Here is an 18,516-nt window from a genome sequence, read left to right on the forward strand (position 1 = left end):
GAACCCAGGTTACCTCCCAGATCTGAGACAGTGCAGGCATAACTCCCAGCCCCTGGCGTCAGACATTACTGCTCCAAGCGTGTCTCCGTGGCCTGTTAACCGTGTCACCCACGATTGTGACACTCTGCTTTGGTGTCCTCTCCTGTAAAATAAGGACCACAGTATCTGCCTCTGAGGCTGTTGCTTTGAGAATTAAACGAGATAAGGTGTGGGAAGCCCTTAGCACAGGGCTTTCCTTCCGTGTCACCAGTCTCCTGTCGATAATCCATGAGCTCTTTGCGGTCCACGAAGAACAACACTTGTTTGCTGGATTGTGTCATGTTAAAAGCTAGGCAGGTAGATTCAGGTGTAGACTCAGGTACATGCCAATTGCTTGTAGCAAGGTTCAAAACCCCTACTTCGTTCATCCACCCAGCGTATCCAGTGAGTCCAAATTACCTGTGTTCTGAGCAGACTCCAGGTTTTATATATGGACAATGGTGCGTGGTCTCCATTTTCTTCTGAAGCTCTTCCTGGCTTCAGTCCCCACCCCTGCATCCAGTACCAAGCGTGTCCTGTGACTGGAGCCCCTTCCTTTTTCTTTTTTTTTTTTTTTAAAGATTTTATTTACTTATTTGGCAGACAGAGATCACAAGTAGGCAGAGATGCAGGCAGAGAGAGGAGGAAGCAGGTTCCCCGCTGAGCAGAGAGCCTGGTGCGGGGCTCAATCCCAGGACACTGGGATCATGACCTGAGCCAAAGGCAGAGGCTTTAACCACTGAGCCACCCAGGTGCCCCTGGAGCCCCTTCCTAATCCTGGACCCTTCCCTTCTCTCCTGACATCCTCTGCAGGTTCCCCTCCCAGGGTACATCGAGGCTTACCCCCGATCACGATATCAGCAGAATTCTCCGTCCAGACTCCCTCGCCAGTACAGCCAGCCCGCAGGCACGCACCCCAGCCTGGAGCAGGCGCCGGGGCCGTCCACGGCGGCCTCGCAGCAGAGCCTGGCCGAGAACGACCCGTCGGACGCGCCCTTGACCAACATCTCCACTGCAGCCCTCGTGAAGGCCATCCGGGAGGAGGTGGCCAAGCTGGCCAAGAAACAGACAGACATGTTTGAGTTCCAGGTCTAATACCTCCGCCCCGTGGGACTTCCAGACTCCAAGGAAATAGTCTTCCGGTGCCTCGGCCTAACCTGCTGGGACTTGAGGCGCAGACACTGTGGGAGTCATTCTCACCCTCTGAAAAGGTGAACACTGGGGCTTCTGGGCCACCGAGGACACTCTTGGCCAACTGGATTCTTGGCTTCTTCTGCTGATTGTACATCAAGAAGTCCCCGCGTGGGACCCCATGTTTGATAGTCTGTAAAGTTAAATGTTTCAACTGTGGGTGTATTTCCCTACGGAGCCTTAGTCACAAGAGACACTAACTGATCTGCAGATCCCTGTCCAAGGCCACATTTTAATAAGTCACCGGAAGGGGGAGAACATTGCTCTGTCTTCGGTGAGTTCTGCATGTTAACCCTGTTTCTGTGTTAAAGGCGATGTAGGCATTTGATTAAGCGCCAGACCGCACACTCTCTCTCATTCAGCCGTGACTGTAATCATTAGTCACCTCCAGTCCGTCAAGGAGGCGTTGACTCCAGCCAAGAAACTCGAGCCTTTTCTTTTAAAGGTTCAGATTCAAAGTCAGATGAATTGGATGAAAATCCGGTACTGTCTATGGCTCTACCTATAAATAGTCCTGACCCTTTTTTCCTCCCGTTCATTAAACAAAGGCCGAGGAAGAGAGAAGATTGAGGGGGAATGGTGGGTTTGGGTTGACAGATTTTTGGAAAGGTGTTACCGTTTGGGAACTTAAGTGCCCTGCAAGGTCATATCTAACTGAAAGAGGATGCTAAGAGCTTTGAGGATTATACAAAAAAATCAGTCATCCATCTGAGGTCTTTCTTTGCCCGGCAATGAAGGTGGTCTGAGAACAAAGCTTCTCTCTCCTTTGAGATAAGAGAAATATCAACGTTTACAGGAAAACCTCTGTCTCTTCAACAGCGACGTCCAGCGTGTGCTGCCGAGGGACAGAGAAGGACAGAGTAACTGATGCCTGTTCCGAAGCAGAAACAGTGACTCCCCGGTCTCCCCCTCCCCTGGCTGCAGCCTCTGTTTATAGAAGCTTCTGAATGTAGAAAATCTGTTGATTTACGTTTAGATGTAAATACCATTTTTAAAAAGTGTATGGAGTTTGCCAGTTCCCTCCGTCCCCGCCCCCACAGTCAACAGATGCAGGAGGACGTTGGCTTACTTTAGGACCGCCACGTGGTAAATGGCACTCCCTGGCATGGTGAGGCGGTCTCCAGAGCTCTGGGTGGACACTGCCTCACAGCCCCGAGGCACCAGCTGCTGACCGTCAATGCCTAAGCAAACCAGCCACCGACTTCAGGTGGCCCCAAGGAGGGAACCTTCTGGCTCCCTCACCAGCTCTGGTGGGGGCCTCCTTGGTGTCTTGTTGGAGAATGAGGTCCTGTCCTGCATTCACCCATAACCCATCTAGCTTCAGCTGTGTCCATGCCTTCTGAGCCCATCTTGCCATTTTTTCCTCATGAGTTTCTTTGGTCTTTACTGAGAGAAGGTGGAAATTTAAAAGTTGAGAGACGAGTAGGAGTGGAACTGATTAGAATGGAGATTCAAACTGTCAAAGCACAGACTTTTCAAAGAAGCTGTTTTTATTTCCCAATGGCAAATTGCCCTTTCTGGAAAGTTCCAGAGATGATATGTCATGGAATCCCCCCAAACAAGTCTCTTGTTCGGATGATATTAGGTAGTGTCCTTTTGGTATGCTGGTCGATCTTTCATAGTGTTAGTTTTTTGTTACTTAAAAAAAAAAAAAATCAGCTATAAATAAAATGTATTTTTGTAATTTCCATGTGTATATATGGTATATTTCTACCAATGGCCAGTTGTTGTAGTCCAAAACCTAAATCAGCTTGCAAAACACTGTGGATGGTACAAGATTTTATTGACAGATTAACACAATGCCTAAGTCTATCCAAATAGGTATTCAATGCACTTGAATGAACAAAGAGCCAAAGAAACTCAGCCTTTTCATGCAAATGGTATGAGTCTGATAAAGTCAGCCACATTGTCCCGCCTTATCAATAATATTAATATTTCATCAGTGCAATGATATCAACCCAGTACTTTGTCTACTTGGTAAATGCCTGGATATCCTGTATGTGAAAATGAAGTTTCAAGACCTTAGTGTGATGAAACTAGACACTTCAAAGCCGGTGTCCTAGCTTTGGATGTTCCAGTGACTTACGGAGAATGAGCCTACAGCTAGTAGTGGTGCGGCTCCAGCTTGCTCAGAGGATGGAGAAACAAATCATTGCAGTCTTTGCAGAACCCCAGGAAGTACTGAGTTAGTCAACTGAGATGACTAAAAATATAGCGTGCTAAATCAGACACACTCGTAAACTAGACACCACAGGTTTAAGAAAAGTATATGGGAGGAAAACCTTAAACTGAAAAGAAATCAATCTGTTCATGATTTTTCCAGCACCAGGGAAACAGCTGCCATTTTTAGATTTTCTGTGACTGGTAAATTATGTGGTCCCTTCTCTGAAGAGACTCCTGACCTCGTGGAGGGGACAGATGCCTGGACAGCTGATTGTGAGCAAAGACAGATGGGCAGAAGTGCCTCATGGAAGTGAAAATAGAGTTCTGTGAGAGCCCAGAGGCTCTACGTTCCTCCTGACCTTCCAGACGGTTAAAGAAGCCACGAAGGACCTTGGCAGTCTCGGAGAAGACTTTCTGGAAAAGCGAAGCGACCTGCTTGAGGATTCCAGCCCAAGCCTGCTGATTCATGATTCAACTTGCTTTCCATTTCACCACGCTGCCTGCACGCTTGTCTGTGACGCGTTTCTTGAACTGTGCTAGGAAGTTTAAACAGTAGACCAGGGTCAGATGAGGGACGCCCTACATTCTCGTGAAGAGAAAAGATGATTGGATATGTAGAGGACTTCAGATAAAGTGTATAGAGGACGATGCGTTTGTGGCATAATAAACATTTTTCAGAACTTGTTTTGATGTGAGTTTTCTGCATTCCTGAAAAGAAATGCATTTTGGCTTTTTCCAGAGAGTCAAGGAAATGGTGCTCTCCTCAGCTGCTGATGTTCAGGACTACAGGGGTGCATTCCTCTCTCAGTGCCATGGATCCAAAGGAGCAGGGAGGGAGGCCATGTGTCATGTTGGGGCCACAGATTCTATGCTCTGCCTTAGGGAAGGCTGCCCCATGTGCAGAAGCCTGACAGTCTGTCGTGTGCCCAGGTACCTAGGATCTGAGATGGCAGTGATTACCTACTGAGCCAGAAGTGCTCTCTTTCAGGGTGTGCCGTGGGCTTACTGTTGTGTCCCACCCCCATTCATACCTTGAAATCCTAACCCTGTTGAAATCCTAGCCCCAACGTGATGGTATTAGGAGGTGGGGCCTTGGGGGGGGGGGAATAGTTCAGTTATGAGGGTGGAGTCCTCGTGAATGGGATTAGTGCCCTCATAAAAGGGATCCCAGAGAGCCTACTGCCTTCTTTTTTTTGCCACCTGAGGCTACAGTAGGATGTCAACAGTTGCAGCTCTGAAAAGGGTTCTCACCAGACCCCAATCCCACTGATCTTGTAGGTCTGGGCTCCAAAGGTATGAGAAATAAACTTCTGTTGTTTAAAGGTCACCCAGTCTGTGGTACTTCGTGATGGCAGCCTGGACCAACTGAGACCGGGTGGATTATGTTAAGAATCAATTCTCTGGTCCCGGAGGTTATATTGTTTATTTGCTAATTTAAAAATTCAGCCAAAAGGCGTGTCTTTTCTTAGTAGTCTTAATGGAAGAATGGATAGGAAATTGTTAGATTTGTAACTTAAAAAAAAAAAAAATCAGAGTACAGATGGAGGAAGATAGGAATTTAAATATCTAACTAAAAAGAAATGTTTCTCTAACTGGCAGAAATTAGAGAAACGGATCAAAAAGTTAAACACTGATTGTAGAAAAACAAGCTTTTTTCTACATGAGGCACCTTTTTTCTACTCAGGAACTCAATGTTTAATGAATACAGTAACAGATTCTATTTCTAGGTCTGAAAACATAATTTCAACTTAATCTCTTCCTTCTACCACACCCCAGAAAATAGTTTGGACCTTGCTTACAAAATACAGCCAAACACTTTTAGGGAAATAGAGTAATTTAACTTGGAGTAGTAATTGACTTGGGTCCAGGGGGTAGAAATTAAATTCTTCTCTGCAGTCCAGCCTTAAAGGTATTCTAGTCAAAGGCCTTTGCAAGGACTAGAAACCTATTCAGACTTGCTCAAAAGTGTCGGGGGTGTTGGAGAGAATACAGGGCCATTTCACAGATACTAACCACAGCAGCCATCCGGGAAAGGGCTGGAGACAGCCAGCTCACTCGTTCTCTCTCGCATCCTCTCTCCATATGGACTTTCCTGTTTCTCTCTGCACGTCAGCTCAGTTCTCTTGCTCACCTTGGCCTCCTAGCGTTGTGTTTTCTCATTATTGTATATGTAGCTGAAAATCCATCCCAGGACCCACTCCACACCACTTTGTCTTTCCTGTACCCATCCCTCTCTGACTACCGTCTCTGTGCCCAAATCTTGAGAGTCTGGATGGTCTAGCTCATCCACCTTACAGATAAGCCAGCCACCCTTGGGGTCACGTGCCTCTCCGATCAGCCGTCACCAAGGAGGCAGAGTCATGTAAGACCAGCACAGCCCCCTGGACTGACCCATTCGGTAAGAGCTTTTATTGGGGGCTGGAACACAGAGGAGGAGCATAAGTGGACAGAACCTTCAGAAGGAAAGAAGCTCCTCAGGACTCGAATTGACAGGCACTCTTAGAATACCACGCAGTTGGTGGGCAGCCCCCGTGGACACTGCCACAGAGCAGAGAGGTCATCCTTGACCTTTCCATCATATGGGAATGCACCCATTTGAAACCCTGGGGGACAGGCCAGCGCTGTCCCCAACCACGGGTCATCCCAGTACTACTGATCTGATCCCGGGTCTGAGAGCAATTTCTGGTCAAGGTCCAGGAAGCCCCACACCTTGCTCAGCAGACAGTAAATACTTGTAAGTTGAATTGCATGATCTTAGCTCAGGTGCTGTGAATGTAGCTCACGGCCACCCACTTGCGTGGATGAGGAAGCCTTTTGAAAGGCTCTGTAGAGCCTTTTGAAACAAAATTAGTTTTGAATGGATATTATTGTGGCTCTGCCCTTCCGAATATAATAAGTTAGTGTCCTGAGAATTGGAAGATCTCTTGATTTCTTAAGGTGAATGATTACAGAATAGAATCCTATCTTATGGTAAGTGCTAAAAGGGAGGGGGCTTCTGGGAAGGAATATTCAGGAAATAGAATGAATAGTGCCAGAAACAAATTCTTTTAGACAATGTTAAGTTGCTTGATTATGCACGTTTCACAGACAGGGGAATTGGTGATGTGGTAGAATTTGTCTCCGGAGGTCAAACCCATATTTCAGTGAAAACCATTATATAATGAATTCTAGAAATTGATTATTTTCATTCTCTGACCTTGGCCAGACTTTTATAAATTACAGAAGGAGGCTGTCAGTGTATTTTACATAAATTAACTGTGACCTTCCCTGATTTCCCCCATCTCTTCTCTATGTCTAACTTCACCCCCGCCTACAAACAAACTGAGAGAAAGTTTGTACCAAACAGAATCAGAGTATCATTCTCTGGTCTGGAAATTTTGAAAAAGGCATAAAGAGTCAAGGCTTTAGGCAACTCCCTTTAAACCATTCTCCGGCTCCTCATCTGTGAAACGTGTACAACGGCATCTGCACTTTTGCCCACCCACGGTGGGCGTGAGGAGCCCGGGGCAGATTGTATGCGAAAGGCTTTGAAAAGTATGTTTGAAGGTATCCTTACTGTAGCGCTAGCTTCAGTCTTTTCTAATGAAATATTTTAGCTCTTTCCATCCACTAAAAATAATTTGTCACATATTCTGCAAAATTTTTTAAAAACCTCCATAAAGTAAAAAAAATGAAGATGTTCTTAAGTTTGGAACTGCCCCCAAAGCCAGCCTCATCCTTGCTGTATTGTGTTGATGCTGTTGTTGAACAATTTGGGGGCCACGCGAGCATGTGTACGTGCGTTGTCACTCTGAGTGGAAAACCCAGACTCACACTCCCCCTCCACCCCCACCAACCACATCACACACGCGTTAGGCGTTAGGCAAAGACAAGTTCTGAACGGCAGCTCAGTTGTTGCTGTCGACACTTAATGCTTGGCTTTCTAATTAGCTTCCTACATCCATGGCCTCTGCCGGGAACAGAGCGTTCATATGCTATTACAATTTTTTATTATAAAATAAAAAGCAAAGGTTTTCATACCCCAAAACCTGCCTGCTTCTCATTCTGCCTCCCTCATATGGTGAGATGGAGTCCCCTTCACAGCCCAAACACACAGCAGTACCTGCTATGAGCTATCAAAGCTCCGTGGGACCCCTTGTGGCGTCAGAAGCCATCCCAGCCTGAGGCACGAGCTCATGAGCCAAGAAGAACTTCTCCCTGGCCATCCACAGGCCCCAAGGGAGCAGTTCCAGCCTACTCGTGATTGTGTCCTTGGAGCAGATGGTGTCCTAGGGCAGAATAAGCCACTATCTGGTCATAGGCCCTTGTTGGGTCACAATGAAGTCCCATCCAGGTCAGTGGCTCCCAAAGGGTCCAGGATGACATGGGTCATGGACATAAACTTCCAAGGCCACCTACTTTCCCTGCCTTTGCTAGTCCCAGTGATCATGTCTGCCTTATGTTCAGCCCTATTGGTGTGTTATATCCACGCTCTGCCCTCTGACGTAAGCCAAGTGGACAGGAGACACATCTGACCCAGGAACCAAGATTCATTGGCTGACCAGCTACGAAAAAATGTAACTCAGCCCATGGGGCTAAGCCAACTGCATTCTTTTTGTAAGAAACACCAAGACACAGAATCTATTGGCAAGAGATGTTGAAACTGACCGGTCAAGACTCAAAGGCCATGATGGGCTGTAGGCAAAGCAAAGGTCTAGAGAACAGAATACTGAGTAAAAAGTAGCCTGGAGGCCAAGAAGACTTAGAGTATAGGTAAAAAAGTTTATCTTCTATAATGAAAATAGACAAATAAAAACCAACTCTGAATGTTTCAGGGGAGTCCACGTGTCCTAGTGAAGAGCCACAACCCTGAGCTTTTGGGCTCCACTGAGATTTGGGCAGCTTGGACTGTAAGCATGTTGTTTCTCACAGGAGCCCCATCTGCTGAAGCTCTCCACCAGTATTCATTCAGATGTACTCAGATGCTGAAGGAGCAACTTTTACTCCCCTCTCTGCCTCTCTGTCAAGAGGGCTCAGAGATGCACAAAAAGTACTCCCCAGAGCCACCGTCCTGCTGCAGCAATGAGGAATAGACTTGGAGCTTCCACAAGATTCTGGCACGCTCTCCAAGGTGGAGAGTAGGACCGGGGTGCCCCTTTGCTTTTTCTTTCCTCCTGGATCCTGGCTGCTCTTAACCTTCAGGGCAAATGAAATGATCAAGCAAAGGGAAGTAATGGTGCCTACTTCAGTCCCAGGAATGACAGACAGACACAGACCCAGGGAGCTAGAACATTCACATGGCAATCCCTAGCCTTTCATTGCTGGGGTCCCCTTCAGAAAGAGGGGAGCAAATTTATTCCAAAGGACCATCTCCAGACTTCTTTGAGTCACTATCATGGCACCCAACTCATGAGCTCTGCTGGCCCCCAGAAGCCAGAAAGAATGTACCCAGGAAGGACTGTGCAGCCAAGTAGTGAGTCGTCAGTGGCGAATTACCTGTAAAATGTATACAGATAGTTGGTGGGAGACATAATTGCTCTGAGTCTCTCTGTGATCTCTTGGAGGTATGGTTATGGCAAATACTGGTCCGCACACTTGGGCACTTCATTTTAACAACATTTCAGTGTTCACATTTACGCATAGACAAACTCCTATTTAATGAGAAGCCATGTGACTCCTCAGAACTGAAATCAAGTTTCACAACAGTTTCATTGCCAACCCCTCCTCCAAACCAAAGAGCTCTGGCAAACTCTTGAAAATAAAGGCACTCCAGGTTCCCTGGTCTCTGAAATGGGCTATATGAGCTTGCTCTAGATCTGATGGGCCTTTACTGAAAACACAGAGAGTTTGCTTTTGTCCTTGGTGGTGCCCACTCCATTACCCAGCTCCTCAGTCCTGGTAGCTAAAGCCTTTGGGAGACCCAGAGGGCCTGAAGGAGCCAGCCACATTCCTTGAAGCCACATGTCCAGTGATGCCAACACAACCTAATGAAAAATCAGGCTACCACCCAGATGTCTTGCTTATGGGACATTTGGAAACAGTTGGATCTGGGACGTAAGGTCTACGAGTAAGCCAGACGTTGGATTACATTATTCACGCTTCACCCTACTCTGCTAGGATTCATGATGGCAAAGCCAAAATCTGTTGGCCTCCTCCTGGAGTAGTCCCTTTCCTAGGTCAAGTTGGGTAGCATCAAGAGAAAGGGCCTGGAAAGTCTTTAGACTGTGAAAACAAAGGGCTGCCAAATTGCACAAATTATTTCATATATTGACATTCAGGTGCTTTGGAAACCAAAAGTTGGCTTCTTTTTAATTTAAGATTATGTCTCCAAAACTGGTAGGTCCCAAACTAGCCTTCAGTGCATGGGGGACCCATTCTTCAGAATGAGTCCAGGTGAAGAAATCAAAGGCCAAGACCAGAAATTAGATGCCAAAGTGAGCAGAAACAAAGGCTTAAGAAGGGCCACTGGGCCGCCTTCCTGACAGGGGCATGTATTATGGGCACAATTTTATCCTGTGGATCATTAACCTTTCATTTAACTGGAACTGTAGGGGAAGCACTGATAGAACCTTCCACAGAGTCACCCATTCAGTCCCTCGTTGGCTGAGCGAACATTTCCGGAGAACCTACTATGCACCAGACTCCAGCTAAGTGATGAGGATTCACCTGGGAGCAGGACAGAGTTCCTGCCCCTCACAGCGGAGCTCACGGTCAAGGAACACTGATCCCTGAGACAGAGCTCAACATATGAAGAACCACCATTCATTCGGTGGATTTTCTACCTCATCAGAGGTAGGCAAATTAAAATCCAAACGCAACCACATGAAAACCAAAGTCCCCATCTTTCTGGAAACATTTATGATTAGAAAGGACAGACTGCAGGGCTATCTTCTAATGACGCTACACAGTTTTCCTTATCCATGACCTTTAACTAGTTAGTAAGGTGCCCACAAAATCCCCCTGGAGACTGAGAGCAAATTGCTAACTGCCAAGAATCAACAAATGTTATAAACCCAAATTTCATAGCTGTCACCACCAAAGGAAATCAGGAGCCCAAATTGTCAGAAAAGGAATAACCAGTTTGGGGACTATACTATGCAATCCAAATGAAAATTTCAAGAGCCATATGTTTTACAAATGAAGCCACAGTACACCGAACACTCTCATTTTGCATTGTTCATATCAATAAAGTGCCGTTCAGAATGCCCTGGATTATTAACGAATGGGTTTTGGTTTTTGTTCAACCACTGAAATACAGTGCTCTATGGAGCAAATCTCAACAGGCGAGCCAGGTAAAGCTTTGCGATGAAACCCTTTCTGTGCTGCATTTGTCTGTTGAGCTTAGTTGAAATTATGTTTGTTTTTTCTTGGCAAATTTGCATATGAAATAAAGCACGCTGTCTTACTGTAATTTTCTTTCTAAGGTGTTAGTGGATGTCTCTTCTCTTACTTAATATTTCTTTCTCCATTCCCCATGAGGAAAAGATTTTAAAAAGCATTTACAAATTCTCAGAATATTAGAAATCACCATGTGATGGAAGGATATATCTTGGTATTTTTGAAATTATAGGACCCCAGCCTCTTTGAGTTGGAAGAGAATTCAGTGGGGAAATTATCCAGCTTTGTACCCTGCAATCAACACAGGGGAAACCTCATGCCCCGTATGCATGACATTGGCTTACCCCATCAAAGTGTAAGCAGAATTAGGGCTTCTGGCAAGGAAGGTATTCAAAAGGAGAGCAGGAGGGGAATGAACAGGAGGTGGGAGGGAGATGGAGAGTGTTAAATAGGACTTGATATTTAGGGCAAAAAAAGTAATGTAGTTACCATGGGGTAGAAGTGGGGGAATTGTCTTGATTTTGGATTACACAGGGAGTAAGAGGACAGAAAATCTTTTTTAAAGGTTTTACTCTTGCTCAGAATCTATATCATATCCATTGTTATCACATGGGTAAGGGGATCCCCATTTTAGGACTTACAATCATCCAGACCAGCTTTGAACCTCACTTTTACTTCATTCTGGTTTTTGGACAAGTCATGTCCCCTCTCTGAGCCTTGTCTGTGAAATGAAGCTAAGATCTAGTCTCTGATGTGACTGCAGTGGTGGGAGAGAATGCCTGGCTTACCCCTGCATGGTACTCTATAAGCATGATGGATTGTTGGTATTTATTTGCCTCCTTGAATACTTCTAGCATCAGGGAACTCATTATCGTCCCAGAACCAACACATTGCCCATTGATCACCCAGAAGGGGTGACCCTTATGCTCAGCCCCTTCTAGCCACCCACTGTAAACAAACTCTCTCTTCAAAAGCCCAGGACACCCAGAAGTCCCCAGATCAGAGGCGAGCTCAGGACACCCGGGCAGGTAGCAGTGCTGTGAAAGGAAATGCCCTTCACCACCTGACCAAGCCGGAGAACTCCCACAGGTTCCACGTGTTCTTTGGATGACAGCCCCACCACGCCCGGGAGTCAGTCTTCAACAGTCAAAAGACTCAACTCATCCCGGGCTTTCGACCCTAGACCCATCAAGCAAGTCCCTGCAAAACGCCTGGACTTGGTGTATTTAAAGGTCTGGCAGCAAGGACAGTTAGCTCTGTAAGAAGGATGGGGGACTCACCACCAGAACCAAACAGTGAGCCTGTGGAAAATGAAACCACCCATGTAATTGCTCAGCACCGTGTTGTTCGAGTGAAGCTCTCCTGCGCTGAAATCAGGAGAAACCTTGCCTGTTCTTGCTTGAGAGTCCAGAGTTCGGGTGGTTAGGATATTAGCTCACACAAAGGTCCCTGATAGCAGCTGGCTGAGGTGGGCAGAAGGGGAAGAGGGAAAATATCATAGTTTGAAACCAGTTACCAAAAAATGAGCTGAAGGTTTAAGTGATTGGGTTCTGGAGCAGCTTGGCCACGTCCTAGCTGTACTTGTCTTGGCAGCTCTGTAAGTGGTGGGAAGGACATCCTTCCTCATGGGTTGGGCCTGGAAATATTAATAAGACTCAGGGTGTAGAGTGCTGAGCGCAGAGCCTGGCACAGAGGAGTCCATCAGTAACTGGTGACTGATAGTTGGTACTGGTAGATGTGGCATTACAGTGGGGGTGGGAAGAAGCCCTAAGAGTGTCTTGAAACCCCATCAGCCTCTCTTGTGCTCAGACCCCAAGACAACATTTCCATTGCTAGAATTGGCCACATCAGAGCATATTGCTCTCTCCCTAAAACAGACTATAAAATTACACCAAATGCACCAAAAATAAACGGTCTCTTCTGGATGGATGGAGAAGGGTGCAGTGAAAAATTCAGGTTTGTTCACTGTCCTCTTTCCTGTGCAGAGGCTCACACAACCTCCTTCTACAAGAGGGCTGCTCATGTACACAACCGCACGCGCGGGGACACGCGCACACACGCATACATGGCACATGCGCACATATACACACCCGCACGCATACATGGCATGTGCGCACACACGCATACAAGTTCACACAGCGAACCTTGGTCAAGTGGGGCTGTCCTCATTGTCCTGCGACTCCTCCCACATCACCCAGAGGCTTACACAGAGGAAGGAACTGCCACCTGGAGGTGGTGGGTAGGCTCCACTGCTGACCAGCTCTGTCCCCTTAGGCGTCATCGCTCTGAGCTTTGGTTTCCTCATTATGAAGAGATGCCACTTTCACCCACTCCCCCATCAGTTAACTCTGAAAACAAAGTCTGTGTGAAACCCCAGATTTTCCAAACTCAACACAATCCAATCAGTTAAAGGGGAAACTATCTCTGACCTCTGTCTAGACCTGAATGGTCCAATACAGCAGCCACAAACCCAGCTTAAACTGAAATATAATAATTAAAATCAAACAAAATTTAAAATTCAGTTTCTCAGTTGTACTAGCCACATGCCAAATCTCAATGGCCACATGTGGCTAACAGCTTCCATGTTAAACAGCACAGATTTAGAACATTCCTACCACTGCAGAAAGTTCTACTGGACAACATAGATCTAGACCATCCACCCGTTCATGGATAACAATAACAACAGATAATAGGCAAATAGAAATCCACAGATAAATATCTTTATTTTTATATATTTATGTTTGATTCTTTTTATATGTAAGTAGGTATAAATGTATGTACTTATGGACTGTTTCTCTGCCTATTTATCTATTGCCATCCATAAATGGTTGGACAAGTAGATAAGTGACAGGAGAGAGAGGAAACTGAGAATACAGTGTAAACGATGCTATAGACTGACATGTGCCACCCCCACCCCCACCCCAAAACCATAGGTCGAAGCCTTAATCCCCAATAGGCTGGTATTTGGGGATGGAGGCCCGTGGGAGGTAATTAGGTTTAGATGAGGTCACAAGAGTGGGGTTCTCAAGAGGGGAAAGTTGTGCCTATAAGAAGAGGAGGAGACATTGGAGCTCTCTCTCTGCGAACTGCAAGCCAGGAAGAGAGCTCATCAGAAACAGGAATGGGCCTGCACCTTGACCTTGGACTTCCCGACCTGCAGAACTGTGAGAAGTAAATGTCTGTCGTTTAAGCCCCCAGTCTGTGAAATGTTGGCATCACCGCCCAACTAGACCCACACAAACAATAAATATCAGTGGGTTCAGTCCGGCTTCAGGTTATTCATGTGAACCAGACTTTCATCTTCAAATTGGTTCTGAAAAGAGATCCACCACCCCATACCCAGCACCCCTGTCCCTGTGGGAGTAAAATGGGGCTCTCCGCAGGCAGCCCCCTGCAGCCTCAGGGAAAGGCCCCGGGCGGCACCTGTGTTTATTTTTGCAGTGAATCCCGCCAAGGGCCGCAATGTGTTCTCCTCCCTCCAGGTTTCCAAGCTGGATTTTCTCCTGGATAATGATGAACAAGCTGATAAAGGCACTTCTGGATGTGAGAGGACTGGAAAAGAAAGGGGACTCTGTTCCATCCCACTTCCAAGTTCAGGCTGCCCCCTAGTGGATCTCCCCCCCCACCCCACCCCACAATCATGACCAAAAACCCTGACACAAAACGTGGCCCCAAACCCTCCCAAGCCAAGTGATAGTGTCAGGTCCTGAGCTGAGCGCTTTTACGCACATTATCTCAGTAATTTTGAAACAACCCCAGGCACAGGGAATTGCCATGTACATTTTCCCGACGAGAAGAGGCTCGGAGAAATTAAGCACCTGCTTCATTGAAAGAAGGCTTGGATGAATAAATGAACGAACGAGTGAGTACAATGAACACAGGCTTCATTTACAGGCAGTGTTTTCAGAGTGATGGACGCGCTGCATTCAAATAAACTCTTGAGATGAGATAAATAGTCCTGGGTGAATGGATAGACGGGCTCACGGACGGGCCCTCCTCCCTCGAGAGGAATTCTCCTTCTGGTCCCGCTGAATCATCCAGGGACTGTTTGACCTTGACTGCCCTGTCTCTCCACTCCCCAAGTGGACCTACCTTCCATGACCTACCTCCAAGCCAGCCATCCCCCTTCCCCCACCCGCACTCTGCCCTGAGGAACTGTGATAGGAAATTGCTCACCGGGAGCAGTCCTGTGAACCTGGAGCCCATCGTGGCTCTTGTGAGTCACGGAGGAGTGAAGTTAGGAGGAAGCCACGAAGGAGAGGCAGGAGGGCAGGGCAGGAGTATGGAGCGCGAGATAAGAGGGCGGCTGCTGGATTGGCAGGAGGCCCAGCAGGGGACAGGCAGCATCTTGGAAGGCAGCGGCTCCCCCATTCTGAGTGCCTCTGAGCGGGTTGCTGGCACAGGACCCCAGCCACCCGCCTTCTGGGACATGGACAGAGAAGGACGCGAAGTCTGGGGCGGAGGGCCAGTCATATTTCCTCTCCAAGGACTGGCGGCTGACGTGGAGCTGGCAGCACCCTCGTTCCTTTCCTCCTAAAGGCCTGGATGTCTTTTTTTTTTAAAACATTTTTCTTATGTTTGTTTCTATTGCTTGTAATCAGAGAACCTTCCTGTTATTAATCCTCTTGTAATTTAAGTAAGCTAGTTTACGTGGCCCTCTGTTTCCCCACAACCAAAAGAAACCCAGCCCACTGATCTATTTCCCAGATTCCCCTCTAGTCGCACTTCCACGCCCTGGGATGGACAGACGGGAGCGCTGGGTGGTGACCGCAGCCTTCCCTTTGGGGACCCACTGGCAGAATGGCTCAGCCCTTGGCTTTGCTGCAGATGCTGCCTCTTGGGAGAAATGCGGTTGGCCCTCTCCAGAAAAGACTCAAACCTCCTCCCAAAATGCCTCCAGGTCCCACTCACCTCCTTATCACTTTTTGTAAGACTGAGCCCTGGGGTTGGACTGAGCCCTGGGGGCCCTGCAAGCTCGAAGTTTCTCCCTCCCTGCAGGCAGGCCTCCTTCCAGGACACAGCCCACAGCCACCTCCACTCCTTACACCTGTAGCCCAACAGTGAGACCAGAAAATAATAATAATGACTCCCAACTGGGGCGGTCTCACATCTGTCATCTTATTTCTTGTCCTCCACCCAACCATCCTGTGAGAGCAGTATCTCCATTTTACAGATGAGGAAACAGGCTCAGAGAGGTTAGGTGACTTTCTCAAGGTCGCATGGCTGGAGACAGAATCACTGGTTGAAAATGCCAATGAACCATGAGGTGCCCAGTGGTGTTGACCTCCAGGGAAAGCTTTGAAGCTGTAATTGGATCTCTCTTCTGTTCTGAGAAACCAGGTTCTTTTTTTTTAAGATTTCATTTATTTATTTGACAGAGAGAGATCACAAGTAGATGGAGAGAGGCAGGCAGAGAGAGAGAGAGAGAGAGAGGGAAGCAGGCTCCCTGCTGAGCAGAGAGCCCGACGCGGGACTCAATCCCAGGACCCTGAGATCATGACCCGAGCCGAAGGCAGCGGCCTAACCCACTGAGCCACCCAGGCGCCCCAAGAAACCAGGTTCTTGCAGGTGCTGGGTCCTGCCTGATTCCTTTGGCCATAGAGTGAGACCCAAATTACCTGCATTAAGCAGAAGGAGGTTTTCCCATTTCACTTGAATTTTCTATTTCTCTCAGGACTAATAGATCTGTGGATGAAAGGGATGTGATATAGCTACTTTCACACTTAATCAAGTCTCGTGTTCCATCTTGTTCCAAACAGTTCCCACTGGAGAGGAGGGCTGTTACCTCTGTACTCCTTCATACCCTAATTACCCGAAAGTAAAAGTCACAAATCTGATTGGCCAGAGTCCAGAACGTTCCTTGGGGACCATATTACCAGTGGGCAGACTTACTACATCTTAAAAGTCAGTCCCCATGTGCTCCATGAAAGCCTATTTTATTTCAAGGTAAAGCCTGCCTTGGGGGCAGGACTGATCAAGGTTTTTCCTGCCTCCTCAATGTCTACAGCTGAGTGGGCAAATGGGGCCAGAGGAAGAAAGGGGCCGCATTTATACCTTCAACCCAACTTCAAATGCTTCAAAGCAGCTTTCTCTTTAGCTCAGTTATGAACAAAGTGGCATTTTTATTTCTCATTTATCTGGTGGTGTGCTAGTAAACGTTTAACACCCAACTCTTTTGGGGAGTGGAGGTGGGCGGGAACAAACGTGATTTGTACATTCGCCAATTTCCGTGGTGTAAAAACTCTCACGGTGGTCAATATCATATGCCAATGTGACATTCTTAGAAAGTAATACACATTAGTACACTATTAGATAGTATTTCTAACTATAGCGGTGCAATGGACATCACCTCAAGAACACGGGGAAATGTAAAATGAAACAAAATAGGCTGTGATGAATTTTGAGCATTCTTTAACTTAGTTGTAAATACAGTCTAATTGTGAGTTGACACAGTTTAATTTTTAATAATGGCTGTATTTAACAACCAGCTGACAAAACTCTGGAATTTTAGCAGTTGGTGCTCACGAGCTATTCAAGCTGGCTCAAGCATGTAAAGCCTTCAGCTATTATTCTTTGCATATGTTCTTCTCTCAATCAGGACTCCTATCATTTTCATCTGCCAACATCCTTTTCTTTGGCAAACAATCTCTTCCATTTTGTGCTGGGGGAAGCTCTCTTCCCTCATTCCCCAAAACATGCCAAGAGTAGTGCCTATCCCACAAGGTGATGATGAGAATTGTTTATATCAATTGTCTTCCTCTGCGCCTTCAGAGGTGGCCAATCTTGTGCACATGGGGGGGTTCAAGTGGGGATAAGGTTAGGGGTTAGCAGGAGGCCAGAGCTATTGGGACTGGACAGAGAATGGGAAACAGCCCCCCACTGGATGTACCACCCTTGGTTTTCCCCACCCTCTCATTAAAATTCTCCAGCCCCTCTCACTGGCCTTGCCAGCCAGAAGTTTCTCAGAGTGAAGGAGGGAGCTTCTCCAATAGCAGCCAGCCCAAGGGGCAATAGGATAGGAATTGAACCCCACATGGGTCTCTCTGCTCAGCAGGGAGCCTGCTTCCTCTTCTCTCTCTGCCTCTCTGCCTACTTGTGATCTCTGTCAAATAAATAAATAAAATCTTTTTTTTTTTAAATCAACATTTAAAAAGGGGGCGGAGAGGAGACGGGCCTGGAATCCCTGACCAGGGTGAGAGGACTGCTATGGGTAGAGCAGAGGTTACAAACTCTACCGCCTGTCCAGCCTTTATTTTATTTGGTCCGAATTGTGTTCTGGAAATATCTGAATTCATCGCTAAGATTTAGAAAGCAGGAGCTGTGACCTAGCAGCATGTTACCCTCCTGGCTGGGCAACAAGCAGTAGGAGTTCAGGGTCAGTTGCTTCCCCCACCACCTGCCTAGGCTCCCCAGCTAGCCACTCTCCACCTGGCTCCCTGCACCCCTTTCACTGTTTCCAACTGGGCCTTGCAGGCATGCGCATTTGCATCCTCAAGCACACCGGTTGCTGCACAAACTTTGGGGCAAGGGTCTACAACTTACCGGGGTTCCTGGCACCCGTTCTGCCATCTATCGGCGTCTGCATGCTCACACCACGGACGGAACCTCCAGTGATGGCAGAGGAACCGTCTCTGCTGCCACGTAACTCCGATCTTTCCACTGTAAAGTAGGTCCCCCCTCTCTTGTCCACTCGAGGACACCATTCCAGCCAGGCCTCATCGACAGCATCACTTTTTCTCCCTCTGCCCGACCACAAACAAGCAGTAATTTCTCCCTTAATAAAGACCTCTCAACCCCGCTTGCCCTGCCAGGTACTGCCCTAAGAGG

General features: G+C 47.2%; 1 protein-coding gene across 8 annotated transcripts in view; it reads left to right on the forward strand.

Annotated features, from left to right (window-relative positions):
- Positions 1-10,744, forward strand: part of KIAA1549L (KIAA1549 like) — a 261,414-nt gene extending 250,670 nt beyond the window's left edge. For 3 of the 8 annotated variants that reach the window (XM_059139243.1, XM_059139252.1, XM_059139261.1), the window contains one exon: positions 832-10,743. In XM_059139243.1, the coding sequence (XP_058995226.1) occupies positions 832-1,113 (282 nt within the window). In that variant the 3' untranslated portion in view covers positions 1,114-10,743. Of the gene's footprint in view, positions 1-831 lie in introns of all 8 variants that reach the window. The other 5 variants (XM_059139272.1, XM_059139282.1, XM_059139292.1 and 2 more) reach the window with 3 other exon arrangements.
- The last annotated feature ends 7,772 nt before the right edge of the window (positions 10,745-18,516 follow it).

Source organism: Mustela lutreola, chromosome 1 (assembly GCF_030435805.1).
Source record: "Mustela lutreola isolate mMusLut2 chromosome 1, mMusLut2.pri, whole genome shotgun sequence".
Lineage (NCBI taxonomy): Eukaryota > Metazoa > Chordata > Mammalia > Carnivora > Mustelidae > Mustela > Mustela lutreola.